The sequence below is a fragment of the Loxodonta africana genome, chromosome 4, assembly GCF_030014295.1.
Source record: "Loxodonta africana isolate mLoxAfr1 chromosome 4, mLoxAfr1.hap2, whole genome shotgun sequence".
NCBI classification, from domain to species: domain Eukaryota; kingdom Metazoa; phylum Chordata; class Mammalia; order Proboscidea; family Elephantidae; genus Loxodonta; species Loxodonta africana.
The window spans coordinates 146,564,651-146,584,685 of record NC_087345.1 but is presented as its reverse complement, the minus strand read 5'-3'; the positions used below and the strand labels follow the sequence as shown (position 1 = coordinate 146,584,685).

General features: G+C 42.3%; 1 protein-coding gene across 1 annotated transcript in view; it reads left to right on the top strand.

Annotated features, from left to right (window-relative positions):
- ITIH5 (inter-alpha-trypsin inhibitor heavy chain 5) overlaps window positions 1-20,035 on the top strand; it is a 118,103-nt gene that overhangs the window by 75,199 nt on the left and 22,869 nt on the right. The window contains exons 8-10 of the mRNA XM_010590891.3: window positions 10,878-11,046; window positions 14,788-15,097; window positions 18,054-18,613. Of these exons, the coding sequence (XP_010589193.2) occupies window positions 10,878-11,046; window positions 14,788-15,097; window positions 18,054-18,613 (1,039 nt within the window). The remainder of the gene's footprint in view (window positions 1-10,877; window positions 11,047-14,787; window positions 15,098-18,053; window positions 18,614-20,035) is intronic.

The window sequence follows — 20,035 nt, the reverse complement described above, 5'->3', positions numbered from 1 at the left end:
TTTTTTTTTTTTCATTAACACTTAATTTTTATTCAATACTACAAAATTAGATTTTAAAAAATAATTTTTTTTTTAATTTTTATTGAGCTTCAAGTGAACGTTTACAAATCAAGTCAGTCTGTCACATGTAAGTTTATATACACCTTACTCCGTACTCCCACTTGCTCTCCCCCTAATGAGTCAGCCCTTCCAGTCTCTCCTTTTGTGACAATTTTGCCAGCTTCCAACCCTCTCTACCCTCCCATCCCCCCTCCAGACAGGAGATGCCAACACAGTCTCAAGTGTCCACCTGATACAAATAGCTCATTGAAGGGTTATTAATTGGCCTAATTTCAATATTGTCATATCTCAGGGAATAAGGAAGCCCAAGGAAGGGGAAAGAGACAGGGGAACAGCTGCTCAGTGGAGCAGTCCAAACCCACACAGCATTTACTGATTAAATTCACCATCTTAAATGGGCACAGTTCATGGCACCCCCAAAATTTTACAATAGTAACATCAGAGATCACTGATCACAGATCACCACAACAGATATAATAATAATGAAAAGGTTTGAACTATGGCAAGAATTACCAAAATGTAACAGAGACAGGAAGTAAGCACATGCTGTTGGAAAAATGGCACCAATAGAAATGTTTGACACAGGATTGCCACAAACCTTCAATTTGTAAAAAACACAGTACAGTACGCAAAGCACAGTAAAATGAGGTATGCCTTTATCTTTTGGGGGGACACAATCCAATCCATAAAAACACAAAACTTGTTGCCGTTGAGTCAATTCTGACTCATAGTGATTGTATAGGACAGAGTAGAACTGCCTCATAGGATTTCCGAGTCTGTAATCCTTATGAAGAAGATCGCTACATCTTTCTCCCACGGAGCAGCTGGTAGGTTTGTACCGCCAGCCTTTCAGTTGTCAGTCAAGTGCTTAACTACTGTATCACCAGGGCTCCTTGGTCAATCTATAATACATCACAAAGAATTAAGGATATATTATTGGCAAAGTGTTATGAGCTTTTGAGAAAAAAAGCTGTACAATGACATTATTAAACAAATACCTGGCACATTTGTCACAGCAAAGTCAAAACATGAGATAACTAATCTTAACATTAACCAGAGGGTCAAGATGAAAGATAGTTTGCTTCTTAGAGTACTGCAATCCAAGACAAGGACCGGGAAATTTAGTTAAGTTGATGTTGCAAAGAAATGTTCTAACATATAAACCTACTCAGATATTTCTTTAAGTTAGGGCTGACTTTAGCCAGAATTTAGGCTTTAACATAATTATTCTATTCTAGAACCAGCCCTGAGGTAATATTGGTATTTAGATCTGAATCTTTACTAAAAAACTCCTTTATCTTGCTATGAAGAAATAACCGTTTTATATTTTTACACAGATTGATTAAATAGATATGCAAATAGGCAATCAGAACCAGAATTGTAGTATTATCTAGCAGAGTACTGCATTAAAGGAGCATTTGAAATTTAGAATTCAAGCATTAAATGAAATAATAGCTCAAAATAGTGTATTTTTAAATAGTGGAGCCCTGTGGTTTTGCTTAATCTAAGAAATATACTTTTTATGAACACTAAAATGTAGAGATCAAAGAAACAGTGATATCCACATTTACTTTTTTTTTTATTTACCTTTCTTTTTTTTGTTTTCAAATGTTTTATAAAATACTGGAAGATATGATGGCTTCTATTCCAAATTTTCCATTTAGATAGAGAGAGCTAACTGGTTTCTGGTGTTTCTCCATAAAGAACATTTTAGCTAGTAAAGGGAAAAAAAAAAAAGTTTTAGTTATCATTGATTTCTTTTTTGAGTTTACACAACTTCTTTAATTGTACCTATACTGCTGTCAGTGGGGTAATGTTATTTTTAAAGATTTTGGTTCCTTCTCTGAAGCCAATCTGTTGCTAGGTAAAACAACCATATAGATACAAATATACTATAGAGAAATGGCCTTTTTCACTCAATTTATTTCCTTGCTCCCTAAGTTGGGATTTTGAAAAATCTGATTACTTGATGGATCAGTCATGGTAAGATTTCAGAAAAGTTTCCTTCAATTCATTGAAAGACCTGCAGAGTGTAAAATAAGGTTCTGCTATATTTTATATAATAAGTTTTTGTGGTCTTAAAATACCATGACCTTTCAGTATCCCACTAAAGCAGAACTGATGGCCATGTCTGGCGACAATTGCTGGCAAGCCATGGCTACTCTAGTCTTGGCTATGAACATGACCCAGAGGTGACTATGTGTGGACAGTCCTGCTGGAGTACAGGAGAGGTGACAAAACTGATGCCGAAATGGTAGACATTTTACTCTTCCTCATTGCAGATGTGTACAAGTAGTTTAAAGTGGCAGGGAGGATCCCTTCTTGCAAGCTTTGATGGAGTCACTGACAATTTTTGTCTGTCCCTTCAAATAGAATGACTACATTGCCACACTGCCACCCTGGAGCAGGGTATCCTGGGCACTGAGGACTTCCCTCCTGCTGGCATCAGGAAAGATTGACAGGGGACAGTATAAACACCCCCACTCCCACCTCAGTGTCTAGTATCTCTGCCCACCTTTGAAAGGGTGAAGCTGACCTGCAGCCAAATTTTCTGTTGGGCATATTCTCTATTCCAAAATTATCTCTAAGAAACAAGGGGGTGTTTCATGGTATGTACCTGCTGGTCACGATTCTCTTCCATGGCTCAACTCAGACTTTTAGAAGGTCTTAGTCTTCTTTGTTGGTTTATTTTAAGCTATTCATCTTAGAAGATTTCTCTCTTGGGTTCATTCAGAAGGACTGTATGGAAGAATGAAAGCGAAAATGTAAACTCCTTGGTAAACATTTTAGAATGAGGCAAGTGATAAGGTTGCTTAGGAGAACAGGACAATCATTGTGCTGAAAAATGGAAATGCTAATATCTAACACCTTTGAACTTGGACTTCATCTGTGATGTCATGGGCTTCCCTTGATTATGTCCTACAACCTAGGGTTTGCAGTACAAAGGCTTTTTGTGCCAGAGTTAGTTCCCATCGAGCCTGCTTTGACACAGACACAGAAATATTTGAGAAAATCTGCACCAGTGGATACTCTAGGAAGTTGTAGGCAGGCAGCTGGGGTTTTCATGGGCTCCCTTGAGGTCCTACTCTGAGGCTGTTATTATATAACACTTCTCTACTTGTGAAATGTTTAATAGCCATGCACGATATGGTGGCTATAACAGTGGAATGCTTACTCCTTTCAGGGTGGTGCCAAGAGCATGCAGCTGCTTGGGCTCACTTTTGTAGAGAGGGGTGGTGGAAAAGAAAGTTCCATCCCTTGCCTCTGGTGCAACTTAAGTGCAGGTGCCCAAATGGCACAGGGCAGAGCTGCGACCTGGATACCCCCTTCTCTGGTAGTAGCGATGATGGGGGCAGTGTGAGTGAAGAATGAAAAGGGGCCACATCAGAGCCCAGCTCTGCTCCCTTACAGACACCATTTGTTGTTGTTAGTTGCCATTTAGCCAGGCCCCTCACTCATGGAGACTGCTTGCTCAACAGAATGAAATGCCGCCTGGTCCTATGCCATCCCCATGATCAGTTGAGGATGAGACCATTGTAATAGGGTTTTCATTGACTGGTTTTCAGAAGCAGATCACCAAGCCTTTCTTCCTACTCCGTTTTAGTCTGGAAGCTCTGCTGGAAACCTTTTCAGCATCTTAGCAACATGTGAGACTCCACTGATGGACAGACACCATGAGAAGGGATTATAGTGTTATTTCCTGAAGATCGATTAAAACAAGGACTATTTCCAGCCATATTGTATGGATGGAAATTATGAAATGGAGAGTTAATTTTTATTTATTTATATTCTGCCTTGTTCTTGAAGGAGCCCCTGTGGTGCAGTGGTTAAGAACTCAGCTGCTGACCAAAAAGTTGGCAGTTCGAATCTACCAGCTGCTCTTTGGAAACCCTGTGGGACAGTTCTACTCTGTCCTATAGGGTCACTATGAGTTGGAATCAGCTCAGTGCCAATGGGTTGTTTTTGAAAGAATTGAAAAGGACAGAGATTAAAAGATTTACCTAATAATAAACCTAAGGCAGAGCTGAAGTTAACTTCTAAGACATTGTTTTTAAAGGAAATGCTTTTGTCTTTTCTGAATCTAAGGAAAGTAGACATAAGAAGAGGAATTCATCCCCATAAAATATTGTTAATCAGAGAATAACCACTAGCCTTTGTGATTCTAAATAGCAAGAATTAGAAGGAACCCTGTCTAACCCCTGCATCCCAGCTGAGGTACTTCCTCACCACCTGAATAGTAAGAAGTTTATCCTTTTCATATATTCATTGTATTTTTGTACCTTTCCTTTTTAATTGTGGTAAAATATATGTAATGCAACAATAGCCATTTCAACATTTTTTGCACGTACAGTTCAGTGCCACTACTTCCTTTCATGTCATGCAACCATCACCACTATCCATTTCCAAATTTTTCCACCACCCTTGACAGAAACTCAGTGCCCCTTAAACAATAATTCCTCTTTTGCCCCTCCCTCCCACCTCTGGTAACCAGTAATAAACACTGATCTCCAGATACTTGCCTAGTCTAGATATTTCTGATAAGTGGGATCATACAATATTTGTCCTTTGTGACTGACTTACTTCGTTCATGTACCTTTTGATATACCTTTACAAACACAGTCTTGGTGTTCTTTTTAAGGTCTCTCCTAATTATATGGTCTAGTGACAGCAGTGGGTTTTTTTGGTGGGAGTGTTTGTAGACTGTCCTCTCCTATCAGCAGGAAATAAAAGGATGCCCATTTACTGTGCCTTGGGGTTTTCAGGAACTGGCACATACCCACGGGGGAAGCCCACTGGGCCTCTTGGTGGTTGATGTCTTTAAGAATCATATTTTCCCCCTTAGCTGGGCCCCTTCTGTGCTCTTCTTTTTATTTCCCTAGGCACTAAAATCCACTGCCCTTGAGTCAGTTCCAACACATGGCAACCCTATAGAACAGAGTAGAGCTACCCCGTAGGATTTCCAAGGAGTGGCTGGTGGATTCAAATTGCCGACCTTTTGGTTAGCAGCTGAGCTCTTTCTTGCCTCTTCACAACTGCCTCGTCTCACCAAACTTTACTAACTCCTCTCCAACTGACTTATACCCCAGTAGTTAGATGCAGTGACATGAGCCTCTCTCTGTTTTCACTCCGAATAAACCCCTGTCCTTGTTTCTGAGCATAAAGATGAATGAGAATGATGACTTGCTAGAAGCTCAAAGAGCTAATGTAACTTTATAATGTCAGACATTTAGTCCTTCCCACTAATCAGACCTGTACTCCCAATTATATTAATCTCCACGGCAACTGTGTTCAATACGTACGGTCGTACATTTTATGTGTCTGTTTTTTCGGATCTCTAAGAAAGACGTTTTCACAGTCTGCTTTGGCCACTGATTAACAAGTTAATTTTATGGCATTGTCGTAGTTATCCAGTGCTGCTATAACAGAAATACCACAAGTGGGTGGCTTTGACAAACAAGTTTATTTTCTCACAGGTTAGGAGACTTGAAGTCTGAGTTCAGGGCACCAGCTCTAGGGGAGGGCTTTCTTTCTCAACAAAGAGGAGGAAGGTCCTTGGACCTTGGTTCTTTGGTGATCTTCATGTGGTATGGCATCTCTCTTCCCCCATATCTGCTTGCTCACTTCCTTGTATAATCTCTTATATCTCAAAAGACATTGACTTAATACATACCCTACTCTAATAATGGCTCATTAACATAACAAAGAATACCCATTCCCAAATGGGATTATAATCACAGGTATAGGGGTTAGGATTTACAACACATAGCTTTGGGGGACACAGTTCAATTCATACCAGGCATCATTGTTCCAAGTAGTGTGTTTGGGGGCTATTTGTCTCTGGCAGTTTGGACTGTTTCCAAATGTATAAGGCCACTAGGTGGAGCTTTGGGGATAGGAGAAATCCAAGGAACATGGCATTCTCAAGTATCCAGTATCTTTTCCTTCACGTCAAGCTACTTGGAAATTGTGTCGTGGGGAACGTGTTGACCAGCCTTGTCCGTCTGCCTCCACTGGATGAGTCCACAGCTGTTCTTAGTTACACTCACACAATCTCAGGTTTAGGGGAGACTTTAACGGGGGTCTAGTCCAAACTCTCATGTGATATCCCTGTGCTTTTAGGGCCATTCAGTTCTTCAGACATGCTTGCATTACACATTCTCTGCCTCTCTGGACTTCCTCTGATCTTTCTGGAATGTGCTTTCCCTGTTCTCTGGACTGTACTCTTGGAAAAAGCCTGACTAAATTGCTGTTAATCTTGAGTGTGTAAACACAGCATGCAGAAAGGTCGGCTTAAACCCACTCGCATTCACTCTCCTATCTGGACACTCACCTTCCTCCTTCCTTATAAGCCCTCCACAGAGTGCAGAACTCTCAGGCTTATCAGCTCACCTAAGGAGAGGGAAATAACAAGGAAAGGGTTAATGGGTGGTGGCTACAGGCAGCAGCAGCAGCTCCTGCCCTGGCCCCTCTGGGATGGCCCGACCATGCAAAAGGTCCTAACACAACTGGAGGTGGAAAACTGTGAGCAGGCTGGCCCGCCTTCCTTGGAGCATGTGAGGATAAGTTGCAGCTGTGGCCTTACAAGGCCATAAGAAACCTATAGTTGCTGAGCTAAGGGGAGGGAGGGTGGAGAGATGCAAACAAGTATTCCTAAAGCAGAATATTCGTCACAATGGGGAAAAAATCAGCAAAGGAGCTAGGCTGGTCCATCTCGAGGTCTTTAGCATGCTATTTAAAGGATCAAGGATGCCAGCAGCTAAACAAACAGGAATTTTCTGACAAGTTTCCCCTTCTCCAAGCATACTTATGTCCTGTGGCACCTGGCTAGTTTCTGAGCTCCACCGGGAAGCAGCATGAGTATTTCCAAGTGAAGACCTTAGAATTGTCTCCCAAGGGTATTGCCTCGGGGATGACCACTGCTACCTGTGGTCCCATCACCTCACAGCTGTGAGCCTTCAGACCTTCAGAGGGCTGGATCCTTGGACTGCGGTGATTCCAAACCTGTCTGAGGCTCACACTGGGGTGGTACTGGCTCTAAGTGGAAGGAAGGGTAGAAAGTAAAGTGCTGCCAGTTCCCTGGCTGATGCCAGTAATGTCAGCACTTAGGGCACCCCACCCACATCTGTTCATTGCCACTGTCTGAGTTATTTACTCTAACAATATCTGTCAGTTAGCCTTGTTTCCTACCTATACATTATCCTTCTCAGAATTTTCTGACTTAGATTCTCAAGGACAATTCCTTTGTATTCACCAGGAGAATTCCACGTATATGTCCATCCAGCTACCACCTGACTGTCGTTTTTTCCTACTGTGGTGGCTTGCATGTTCCTATGATGCTGGAAGCTATGCCACCAATATTTCAAATACCAGTGGGGTCATCCATGGTGGACAGGGTTCAGCAGAACTTCCAGACTAAGACAGACTAGGAAGAAAGGCCTGGCAATCAACTTCAGAAAATTAGCCAATGAAAATGCTATGGATCACACTAGAATATTGCCTAATATAATGCTGGAAGATGAACTCCCCCTAGATTGGAAAACACTCAAAATACACAGTGGCCACCAACAATGGACTTGAGCGTGCCAACGATTGTGAAGATGGTGCAGGACAGGGCAAAGTTTCATTCTGTTGAGCATGGGAGTACCATGAGTGGGAGCTGACCTGACAGTTGCTAACAACAACATCTACCCATCTCTGTGCTTCCCTGCCAGCCTCTCTCATTTGTTCACTAATTCAACAGATACTTACTAAAAACCTACAATATGCAGAATATCATGTTGGGAGGGTGGGGAAGGGCACGGGGACATTGTTTTGAGGAGCTCCCTACCTAGTGTGGCAGGTGGACACTCCATCCACCATTCATTTATTCAGAAGACATTTATCACATGTCATTTATATGCCAGACACTGCTGGGTATTAGGTGTAGAGTGATAAACAAAATAGAAAAAGTTTCTGTATCTAGACGCAGACAGCTGAGTTGGACTGTTAAGTCCATGTAAAAATATATAATTACAGGTTCTTTATAAGTGTTGTGAAGGAAAAGAATGGGGTGCCACATGTAAGAAAAGAGCAGGGTGGGGTTGGGAGACGAGGAAGGGCTCTCTTAGAAGATAACATTTAAACTCAGACCTAAAGGGTGAGAAGGGACAAGCAATAGTAAAGATTGTGTGGAAGAGCATTTCAGACACAGCAGGTGCAAAGGTCCTGAGGTGAGAAAGAGCATGCAGAAATACTGGGAATATAAGGTGGTGAGTACCAGAATGGCCGTGTATATCAATGCTGTGGGATCACAGAGGCTGTAGCCAACGCTGGTCTTTGCAGTTGAGTTAGGAATGGCTTTATCAAGGGGGGTACATGTGAGGTGGATCTTGAAGGACACACTGCAGTTTCATGGATAGAAAAGAGGGGGAGAATGGGGCAGCAGTTTGTACAGAGGCAAGGAGTCATGAGAAAGCGTGGTGTGTTTAGGGAAGCTGGGTTTGTGGGGAACTGGACCTTAGAGTTTATAGTGGGGGTGGGAATAGCAGGGACTAAAGCTAGAATGATAGATTGGGACCATTTTATTTTATAAAGTACCTTGAATCTAAAAAGGGTCTAAACTTTATGCTGAGAATAGGGAGGAGCCACTGACGGTTTTTAACAGAGGAAGGTTGAAAATATAACTCTGGTAGCAACACAGGTACACACAAAATCCTCCTTTAGAAAGTGCGAGCCCTTTGTCACACTAATCCCATGTGTGGGAATCTACACTAGGGTTATAGGAATTGACACAAAGATGTGTGAATAATGATCTGCCTAGCAGTGCTATTTAAATATTTAAAAATAATAAATTATGGTATATGCATACAGTTGAATATTGTGCTGCCGTTCGAATGATGTGGCATACGTTTATCTATTGACATGAAAGCTGTATATGATATAGTAAATATAAACTTTTATAGTATGATGTGTATATATACACACACCTACACACACACACCATATGATCCCATTATTATTTAAACTTTCTTACACACATACACACATACACACATAGAAAAGTACCTGAAGGGTATGTAGTATGCCAGCATTTTAATAATGGTTGTCTCTAGGTAGGTGGGATTATGAGTCTGATTTTTTTAACGAATAATTTTTTTTTTGTATTAAGGAAAAATGAAAAAGAAGAAAAAACCTATTGCCAGTCTAGAGCAGAGGTGATTATAGCTCAGATATGGCCACAGGAATGTTTAGGAAGGGAAACCAAAACCAAGCCAAACCAATTGCCATCGCATAGATTCTGACTCACGATGATCCCCGTGTTTGTTGGAGTAGAACTGTGCTCCATGAAGTGCGCCATTGACATGGCTGGTTTTTCAGAAGTAGATCACTAGGCTTTTCTTCTGAGGCACCTCTGGGGAGACTCCAACAGCCAACTTTTTGATTAGCCCAGCACATAATTCGTTTGCACCACCAAAGGCTTCCTTGGTAAGGGAAGAGGTTTGCCAAAAGAATCCTGCAGAATTGCTAAGATTCGGTGATTGAAGGGTATGGGAGCCAAGGATGGTCAGGAAAGAATGTTCAGCATGGTCTGTAGACTTCTGACGTGGACTCTGGGTGGCTGAAAGCACCATCCTCCAGGATAGAGAGCAACAGAGGAGGGACAGGTTTGGGCAGTAAGAGGAAGATTGAAATGTTCAGCATGCTGAGTCTGAGATTCCTGTGAGACATGTAGGGAGAAACGTGTGGCAGGTTGGTCTGGACCTAACGAGAGAAGCAAGCACCAGAGATAAGTTTGGAAGTTAGCAGTGAAATAATTGGTAGTTGGAGCTATGTGAGTGGATAAACTCACCTAGGGGAAGTGTGTAGTGTGAGGGGGGAACTGAGTATGGATGCTGAGAAAACTTTCGGGTAACTCTCGCATTGAAGGGCAAGCAGAGAAGGAGGTACCTGCAAAGGCAACGGGAGGGCTGGCTGCTCAGAGTGCAGGCGATGCAGGGTGGTGCCTAGGAAGCCAGAGGCAAGAAGAGTTTCAAGAAGGAGGGAAAGGCCATCTTGGTCACATATCCCGCAGACACTTTAAAATGTGTGCTGGATAATGCTAACAGCTTTGGGGTGCGGATCCTGTTTATTTTCACAAGATACTGAGACATATTTCTTAAGGGTGGGATTCAGGGTTGGAAGAGGACAGGGAATTCTGCTGCCACTGAGTCCATCCCCTGAAAAACTCCAGTGTGATGGGGTGGGAGGAGGAAAGGCCCAGAGCCAGAAGAGAGAAAAGGGAATAGAAGAGGAGGGTTTCCTGGGCAGGGAACAGAACTGTGTGCTTCCATTGCCATTCTTTTCCCCTGGAAGAGCTGTGGAGGGAGGCAGTCCTCTGTAGGGTGAGCAGATGGATTTAATGAAATATGTTTATTGTTCTCATCCGGGGGTGGCTGCAGAATTCACACAGTGCTTTCTGCAGGGATGTTATAGGAGATGAATCCATTAATTGCTACCAGAAATGAAGTGAAAGAAATGGAGCCCGTCAACATGCAGGCACCTGGAAGGAATCCCAAAATGAGCTGCAAATTATAAGGGTTATAACTGAGTATTCTCAGACCCGGCAGTCTTGAGGCTGCAGAGTCTAGTTGCTGTTGGTATAAGTGTTGGCCCTGGAATCAGACTGCCTGTGTTCTAATCTAAGCTCCCAGAGGGCGTGATGCTTAACCGCTCTGTGCCTCAGTTGTCTCACCTGTACAGTGGGAATATTAATAGTCGCTTTACCTCAGGTGAGTTGTGAAGATTAAACGATCTGATCACCTCAATATGTGACTGGTTTTGGATTTGTGTTTGCCTAGACCAAGGACGCCCTCTTCACCATCCTCCATGACCTCCGACCTCAGGATCATTTCAGTATCATTGGATTTTCCAACCGGATCAAAGTGTGGAAGGACCACTTGGTGTCAGTCACTCCCGACAACATCAGGGATGGCAAAGTCTTCATTCACCACATGTCGCCTGCTGGAGGTAGAAATGATTCCTTCTTTGCACATTAGCTTTGACGTGATACTAAGTTAGTAGCTTATTTTCAGCCAAGAGATGAGGAGGATTTGAAAGCTGAAGCTGATTACAGGAAAGGAGATAATAAGTGAGAGCTTTCCCAGAAGCTTATGTTTCTCTGAACACCGAATCTGGAAATTCTCCTATTCCAGTCCCCTAACTAAGATGGCCAAGTAAGTGATGAGGGGAAAATACCTGATATGTTGGAGGCTTTCCTGCCTTATCTCACGAGTCCCGAACAATGAAGCTGTTTTTTGTCAGTTGTTTTTGGGTTGAGAATTAAAGCCAAATGGATGATCTGTTTTATATGGTGGATGTTACCAGTTTAGGAAGCAGCAGATAGAAATGCCTGTTAGACCATTGTGTAGCCTGCCAGCAGGAGAGTGAGTAGGGTGTAAGTCCCGGGTGGACCAAGGTGCTTTGTATGTACAATGTGACAGAGAGGACATTGGACTCTGAGTCACTGCACACTTGTCTTGGGTACAGTACCCAGGTAAGCTCACAGGATGTTAAGAGAAGAGGGGGAAGAGGTCATAAAGAATCCTAAGAAAATGATTAGAGAATCAGAACAGTATGTTACCCAAATGTACTAGTAGGTGTGAGTTCCTCCAACATGGGAACTGGGTCTTGGTCTTGCTGTTATCTCCATTACTAGTACAGTGGACACATGAGAGGCACTCAGTATAGGAGTGTGTAGGGGAACTGAACCTAACCCCCACTCCTTTCCTTAAAGATCCTTTACAGAGACACCATCTTCTGGTGGCATTGTGTCAGTTAATTTCTGTCTCGGTTAATACAGTTATGCATATGAAATACCTAGTTCAGTCTTCTTCTGTCTGGGTTTTACATCTCTCATGTATTCGTTATTTCCTTTCAAGGCAAAGCTTCTGATTTCCCAAACGAACTTCATTTGGAACTTGATTGTCCTTGGATGGTACTTCCATTTGCAATGGGATTTCCAACCAGTGTCCAATACAGTGTAATCTAGAATCCATTTTATTGGTCAATGGGGGAAACAAAAGACTAAATCCAATATCATGGTGATGATGTTTGGCAGGAAGTTGAAAAGACTGTGAAGTCCATGAGAGAAGAGACTCGTCCTTGTCTTTGTATACCCCCTGGTTCCCAGCATAGTTCATGCGTAGAGCACAGAGTACATGCTCAGTGAATGTGTGTTACATTGAGGTTATTTTAAGTATACTGCCTATATGATATGTGGGCGGCGGGATGGGATAAAGGGCTTTAGAGATGATTCGATAAGTATTATGTTCCTTTTGGAATCCAAACCTTAGAAACTTTATTGGTTTCCTTTATTTTTTCTTTGCACTTCATTACCCAGCCTCTGCAGATGAGTAGAAAGTTCATCTATACTTATCCAAGCAGTGTGCTATTGTGGTAAGAAGCCCTGGGGGCACAACAGTTAAGCATTTGGCTGCTAACCAAAAGGTTGGCGGTTCAAACCCACCCAGAGGCTCTACAGGAGAAAGACCTGGAAGTTTGCTTCCATAAAGATTAAAACTCATTGCCCGATAGCCCAGGAAACCCTATAGGGCAGTTCTGCTTTGTCACGTGGAGCCACTGTGAGTTGGAGTCGACTAAACAGCACCTAACAGCAACGTTGTGGTCAGGAGCATAGCTTCTGAAGATAGACTGCCTGGATTTGACTCCACCTCCACTATTTACTCGTTGTTTAACCTCTATAAGCCTCAGTTTTGTCATTTGTAAAATGAGAATATTAATGGAGTTATTATTTGGATTAAACGAGTTAACATATTTAAAGTGCTTTGAAAAGTGCCCAGCACGTGGTAAGTCCTTTGCTTTAGTAAACTGTGTTGTGGTAAGTATGTCTTTTTTAAATATCAGATATGTTCATTGTTTTTACCCACTTGAGTAGTCTCTTTCGGCTGTTGCTCTTGAGTCGTTTGATGGTGATACCTGAGTTCTTTGTGGAATGGTTGGGTTAACTCTGTAGTGCTGTCCCTGTGGAGAGAGTTCCGCACTGTGGTTAAGTGGGTGGCAGAAGCCCTGGTGTAACACAGATTTGATTCCAAGCAAGCACTGCTGTGCCTTTGGTGACCATGTGATATTAGGAACCCTAAATCCAACCCATATTTCTTGGTTTTCCTTGGCTTTGAAGTAGAGTGAGAGATTTGGCACTGTTGCTAAGTGCTAGATAAAAGAGATAATAAACACCTGCCACTTAGTCTATGCCCACACATCCAGAGGCAAAATGAAATTAGGCTGCGCATAAAGAAAGGCAAATTAATGGGCCCAAAGAAATGTTAAATATTGTTTTAGCTGTAACTGAACCTTAGGTATGGACTCTGTATGCATCTGAGAAAGAAGCATGAATGTGTTTGCCACAGACATAGGCTAAGGTTTTTTCAGCCAGCAATTCTGGATGAAGTGAAGCAGTGGTGGAATCACCTGGTTCACTCAAAAATGATAGATTTTGAAAGTAGATAAAAATCACTTCAGGCCGGGTGATGGAAATATTTTATAACTGGACCGTAGTGATGGTGGCACAACTCTACAAATTTACTAAAAATAACTGCATTTTATACTTAAAATGGATGCTTTTTTTTTTGGCTTGTGAATTCTATTTCAATACACGTTTTGAAAAAATCACTACAGTCAGAAAAAAGAAATCGGTGTCCCAGGTGCAGCCAAGAACTCTTAGTTTTACTTGGTGACGGGGGAGCAGCAGCAGTGGTTGAATGAAATTCTTAGCTAATCTGGAAACCACCTTCTAGCTGGCAGTTTTTGCCTCAACAAACCAACCCATCACCCATCTCTCCATTCATCTAGCAAATACTTGTTGAACATCTACTACAGACACAGTCCTACAACTTTAATTAGAGCTCATCAAGCGCTAATGACAAGCACTTCTAAAGGAAAAAAAGGCAGGGTCAGGAGGTATAAATTTAAAACCTCCTCTCTTTGCAGTCTCTGATGAGAAGAGGTAATCCTGAAGGTGCAGGAAGCATGGAAAGGAGAGGCAACCAAAGTGACTTACTAGTTCTTTAATAAGCACCACCCAGCCCCAGACAACATTTGAAGTCATCCAGCATTGCTTCCGGTGGCCCTCCACTGCCCTGTTCTGTGTCCTTCTCCTTCTTCGGTGACTCTTCCTTCAAATTCCTTTACCTAGCAACCCTCCTGTTCTTTGCAAAACCTCTTCTCAGAAGAGGATGTAGAAGTCATGAATGCTAAGATTTTGAAGACTTTCCTAGTAAGCTATAACCAGATACCTTCGGGAGAAGGTTTTTTTTTTTTTTTTTATAGTGGGATAGTTCCATGTTGAAATGAAATATTGCCTGGTCTTGCACCATCTTCATAATCGTTGGTATGTTTGAATCCATCGTTGTGGCCATTGTGCCAATCTGTCTCATTCACGGTTTTGTTGAAGGTGACTTTTTTTGTTAAACATGAGGTCGCCATGAGTCAAAGCCAACTCAATGGCAGGTAACAACAGCAGCAGCAGCGGCAGCAGCAAATTCTGTGTCATTTAGGTTCATTTAGCAAACATTTGCCAAGTTTCCATACAGGCCACATAACATGAAATCATTGTATGTGGAGGTGACCTTTCCCACACATCTCACTCCTGTTAATGCTTAAACAGTTGAGAGTTAACTGCAGATATGAAGGTGGATTCAGATTAAGAAGGTGAGTGCAAAGCCCTGAACTGTCCTGTTTTGGTGTTCACAGGCACGGACATCAATGGGGCCCTTCAGAGGGGTATCAGGCTGCTCAACAACTATGTGGCCCACAATGACATTGAAGACCGGAGTGTATCCCTCATCATCTTCCTGACAGATGGGAAACCCACTGTGGGGGAGACCCACACCCTTAAGATTCTCAACAACACCAAAGAGGCTGCCCGTGGTCAAATCTGCATCTTCACCATTGGAATTGGGAATGATGTGGACTTCAGACTGTTGGAGAAGCTGTCACTGGAGAACTGTGGCCTCACACGACGTGTGCACGAGGAGGAAGATGCGGGCTCACAGTTCATCGGGTCTGTCTGTCTTCTTAGGACAATGAGAGGCTCTCTGGAGGGGGGTGGGGTTGGATTCAACGAGAAACTCAGAAATGAGGGTGTTTTGCTACACCTTAACTTTGAATCTGCTGAAATCATCAGAATTCATTATACTAGGAGGGTATCTTATTTTATTTTGAAACCAGGCAGACCTGGATGCAAATTCTGGTCCTGCTTTGTGACTTTAAGCCAGTTTTTTTTAACCTGTCTGTGCCTAGGTTCCTCACCTGTAAGGTGAAGATTGTAGTCAGTTGTCAGAATTCACAGTCATGTGAAAACATATGTAAAGTATAAGCAGAGTGTCTATCACATATTAAGTGCTCAGTTCGCTCTTACAGTTATAATGGCTTCTTGACATCTCAAAGCACTTTGTAGTACATTTACAATGTAATCCACCCTGCGAGGTAGTTAGGAGAAACCAAAAAAACCAAACCTGTTGCCCTCCAGTCGATTCCAACTCATAGCGACCCTATAGGACAGAGTAGAACTGCCCCATAGAGTTTCCAAGGAGCGCCTGGCAGATTCAAACTGCCAACCTCTTGGTTAGCAGCCCTAGTACTTAACCACTGTGCAACCAGGGGTTTCCATAGGTAGGAGAGGAAGCATTATCTCCATTTTGAAAACTGTTTAAATGACTTGTCGGTGATCATAGTTTTATTTTGAGGTGGAGAAAAAGCTAGAACTTAGATGTCGTGTTGCCGGACGAGGTGTATGGTTGCTGTTGATTCAGTCAAGTGCCGACTCCCAGTTCAGCATTATGTACTTTAACCTGCTGCTTTGTGGCATAGACGGCATACGCCTTAAAAGGAAAAGGGAGGTTTAGGCAGATTTACAGGTGTTACATAGCCATAAGCAAAGAACATTCATGAAGGAGCAATTTAATTGGTGATCCCTAATGGTGTACAATGAAGGTGAAGCCTCAGTATGGGACTAGTCACCATTTTTTCCCCAGCATTTTTATCAAAGATTTAAATGAAAACAGAAATCTGCTTCCCACATTTTCAAAATTATTCAAAACTAGATGCAAAGAGGGAGAATTGGATGCATCGTGTGACAGCAGTGAGATTCCAGAAGGTGTTCATGTGCAACAGCACTTACACTGAAACAAATCAGCTGCGTTGTCATGCTGCTAAAAATACCAGTCCCTGACATTTATTGAGAACCTACCATATGCCAAGCATTTCTACATGCATCCTCTCATGTGATACAGAAGTCCTAGGAGGTAGGGTAGCTTCCACAACAGAGATGACGTAATACCAAAGATGAAATAATATAGACATTTATTTCTCTCATTTGTAGTAGCCTGAACAGGCTAGATTCTTCTCCACAAAGTCATCCAGAGACTCAGTTTCCTTCCATTTGATTGCTCTGCACCCCTTAGGGTGTCGTTGAAAACTGCAAGGTTGAAATTAGGTCACTGTCCCTTCTGCCATCCAGCTCAATGGAAAGCGAAAACAACAGAAAGCCAGGACAAGCCATTTTCTTTTAAGCTGGTGTTGTAGAAGTTGTACATAAAATGTCTGCACATATTCCATTGGTGAGAACATAGACATGACCACATTTGACTGCAGTGGAGGCTAGGAAATGTTTCTGGCTGGATAAGCATATACTCAGTTGAAACTCGATTATTATGAAGGAAGGGAAGAGTGGATTTGGCAGGATAACTAGTAGTCTTCCAAAGTAAAAAAAAATAGGTACTGTTAATTTTATAAATGAAGAAACTGAAGTTCAGAGAAGTTAAGTCTCATGCCCCAAGGCACACAGCAAGGAAGTGAGTGAAGCAGAAGTTTAATTCCACAGCCTATACCCTCTAGATCTTTGAAAAAGAATTTTAATCGTCTCCTTACTCAGTAAGAAGCAACCATGTAGCATAACTATGAGAAAAGCTGATACAAGTAGATGCTACATTTCACAAAAACATAACGTCAAGGTCATCGTCAGAGTTCTAAAGTATAACGTGTTGGTTAGAACGCATCTGAAATATGTGTTTGGCTCTAAGAAAAATGTTTTACAAGAACCTCTGAGAAACTTAATTAAAAAAAAAAAAAAGCCCATTGCTGTCAAATCAATTCCAACTCATAGCCACCCTATAGGACAGAGTAGAACTGCCCCATAGGGTTTCCAAGGTGGTAATCTTTATAGAACCAGACTGCCATATCTTTCTACTGTGGAGCAGCTGGTGGGTTTGAACTGCCAATCTTTCGGTTAGCAGTCGAGTGCTTAACCACTGTACCACCAGGGCTCCTTTGAGAAACTTATGTGTATACAAAGGAAATTTACCAAGAGTGGTTACAGAGTCTTGAAATTGTATGATATGAGGACCAGTTGGAAACCTTGGTGGCGTAGTGGTTAAGTGCCATGGCTGCTAACCAAAGGGTCGGCCAGGCACTCCTTGGAAACTCTATGGGGCAGCTCTACTCTGTCCTATAGGGCCGCTATGAGTCAGAATCGACTCAACGGCACTGGGTTTGGTTTTTTTGGTTTGAGGATAAGTTGATGAAACTGGGGATGATTAGGCTACATAAAAGAAGACTTCAAGGAATACACAGCAGTGTGTTTTAATCATCTAAATGGCTGTCATGTTGAGATGGAATAGATGAATTCTGTATTGCTTCAGAGGCAAAACTGAGACCAATGACTATGGAAATTTCAGGAAGTAAGATTTTGGTCTCCTATAAGCATGTTCTTCCTCATCGTTTGAGCTGCTGAAAAAGAGACTAGGAAACCTTGTGAGACAGTAAGTTCTCTTTACCAGTGTTGTTCAATCTGCTGCTAAACGACCTCCTTTCAGAACTGTTGTGCGGAATAGAATGTTGGATTTGAAAGCTTATAAGATTAGATTCACTCCTCTGACAGCCCATAATTTCCTTTAGGACCTGTCCTACCTGCAGCCAGGGTAGGGCCCTTATTCTCTCTTTCTGGTCTTCCACTCCAGGTTCTACGATGAGATCAGGACTCCTCTCCTCTCTGATATTCGCATTGATTATCCACCCAGCTTAGTGGAGCATGTCACCAAAACCCTGTTCCCCAACTACTTCAACGGCTCAGAAATCATCATTGCTGGGAAGCTGGTGGACAGGAAGATGGATCAGTTGCATGTGGAAGTCACAGCCAGCAACAGTAAGAAATTTGTCATACTGAAGACGGATGTGCCTGTGGAGCCCCAGAAGGTGGGAAATGATGTCACAGGCAGCTCCGGGCCCAAGGGTGATGGCAAGGAGGACCCCAACCACATTGAGCGTCTCTGGAGCTACCTCACCTTGAAGGAGCTGCTGAGTTCCTGGCTGCAGAGTGACGATGAACAAGAGAAAGAGAGGCTGAGGCAGAAGGCCCAAGCTCTGGCAGTGAATTATCACTTCCTCACCCCATTCACCTCCATGAAGCTGAAGAAATCAGCAACTCAGACAGAGAGACTGGAGGACAACTATGGCATGTCTGCTGCAGTAGGTCCTGAGACAGTGATGCAGAGCTTGCGAGGAGCCAGCATGCAACCGGGTAACGAGATCCCTATAGTCTGTTTTATTTTATGTTATTATGGAAGAATATTATTTACATTTTATATATTATTATTTTATGTAATTCTAAACATAATATTTATATCATAATAAAGTAATATTTATATTTTTCTTATTTTGTAGAATATAATTGTAAATACAGTATGTTTATTTTATATTTATTATCTTATTATAATTTTTATAAACAATAATTCTAAATGCAGCCTGTGGTCTTCAAAGGGTCTGTTGGATTGCTGTGTTTGCATTGTTGTAAACTGTGGATCATGGTAGAGACATGATAAAAGGCAGCATTGGGCTCAGAACTGTTGCCCAGTCAAGTGCCTACCGTGGACCAGGCATTTCCAGAGGTACCAGATGAACAAGCAAAGCAACATTCATTTTTACGTGCCTTTCTGTATTTTTAAAGTACTTCAGCATAATCATCAGCTTATGAGTATGCCTGAGAACACATGAAGAATCAAGATCTGAGTTCTTGAGAGACTTCACCCTTTCAATACCCATTCACTCAGCACCTAAACAGGAACAGTTGTCAGTCTCAGGGCCATTTTGATGTGGGGAGTCAGTAGGGACAAGAACAAGAGAAAGGAACAGCAGTTAAACTAAAACAGAGTTTTATTCTTGGTAATACCTGTCTGTGGAAAAGAGCATGCTTTTTATGTGTAACATTTTGAGATTTCTGTCAGGTTTACGTCTCCTAAGGAGAGGGAACTGACATTAACCCAGACCTTACTAGGTGCCCAACAATTGTCTTATCTGCTACTTGTACTCAGGAGAAGCCCTGGTGGCTTAGTGGTTAAGAGATTGGCTGCAAACCCAGAGGTCTCTGGTTCCAACCCACCAGCCACTCCTCGGGAGAAAGATGTGGCAGTCTGCTTCTGTAAAGATTTACAACCTTCGGAACCCTATAGGGGAGTTCTACTCTGTCCTACAGGGTTGCTGTCAGTCAGAATCGACTCCACAGCAGTGGGTTTATTCCATGTACTCTAATCTCTGAAAAGCACTTGAAAGCAGAAGGAGCATAAAGTTTGGATCTAGGCAGAGCTGAGGTTCCGTTCACTGACCCTCTGCTGACTAGCTGTGAGGCCCGGGGGAGGTTTCTGAACCTCTTTGAGCTTCCATTTCTGCATCTGTAAAATGGAGATAATAATAATTTCCCTAGAAGGTTGGTGCAAGGATTAAATGTATAAAGTCCTTGACACATAATGAGTGCTCTACAAATGTTAGATCCCCATTCCTGAAAAGTGTCATTCTAGAAATGTACTGAAAATTTCAGACCTTGCTGTGGAGGTTAAAAATGATATGTTGCCCATTTAGAAAGAGTGGAGTTTGTCTTGGCAAAATGAGTCCAATTTTACTTCTGATTAAAAGGAAATGGCATGATGCTATTACTTGACTCTAGCAA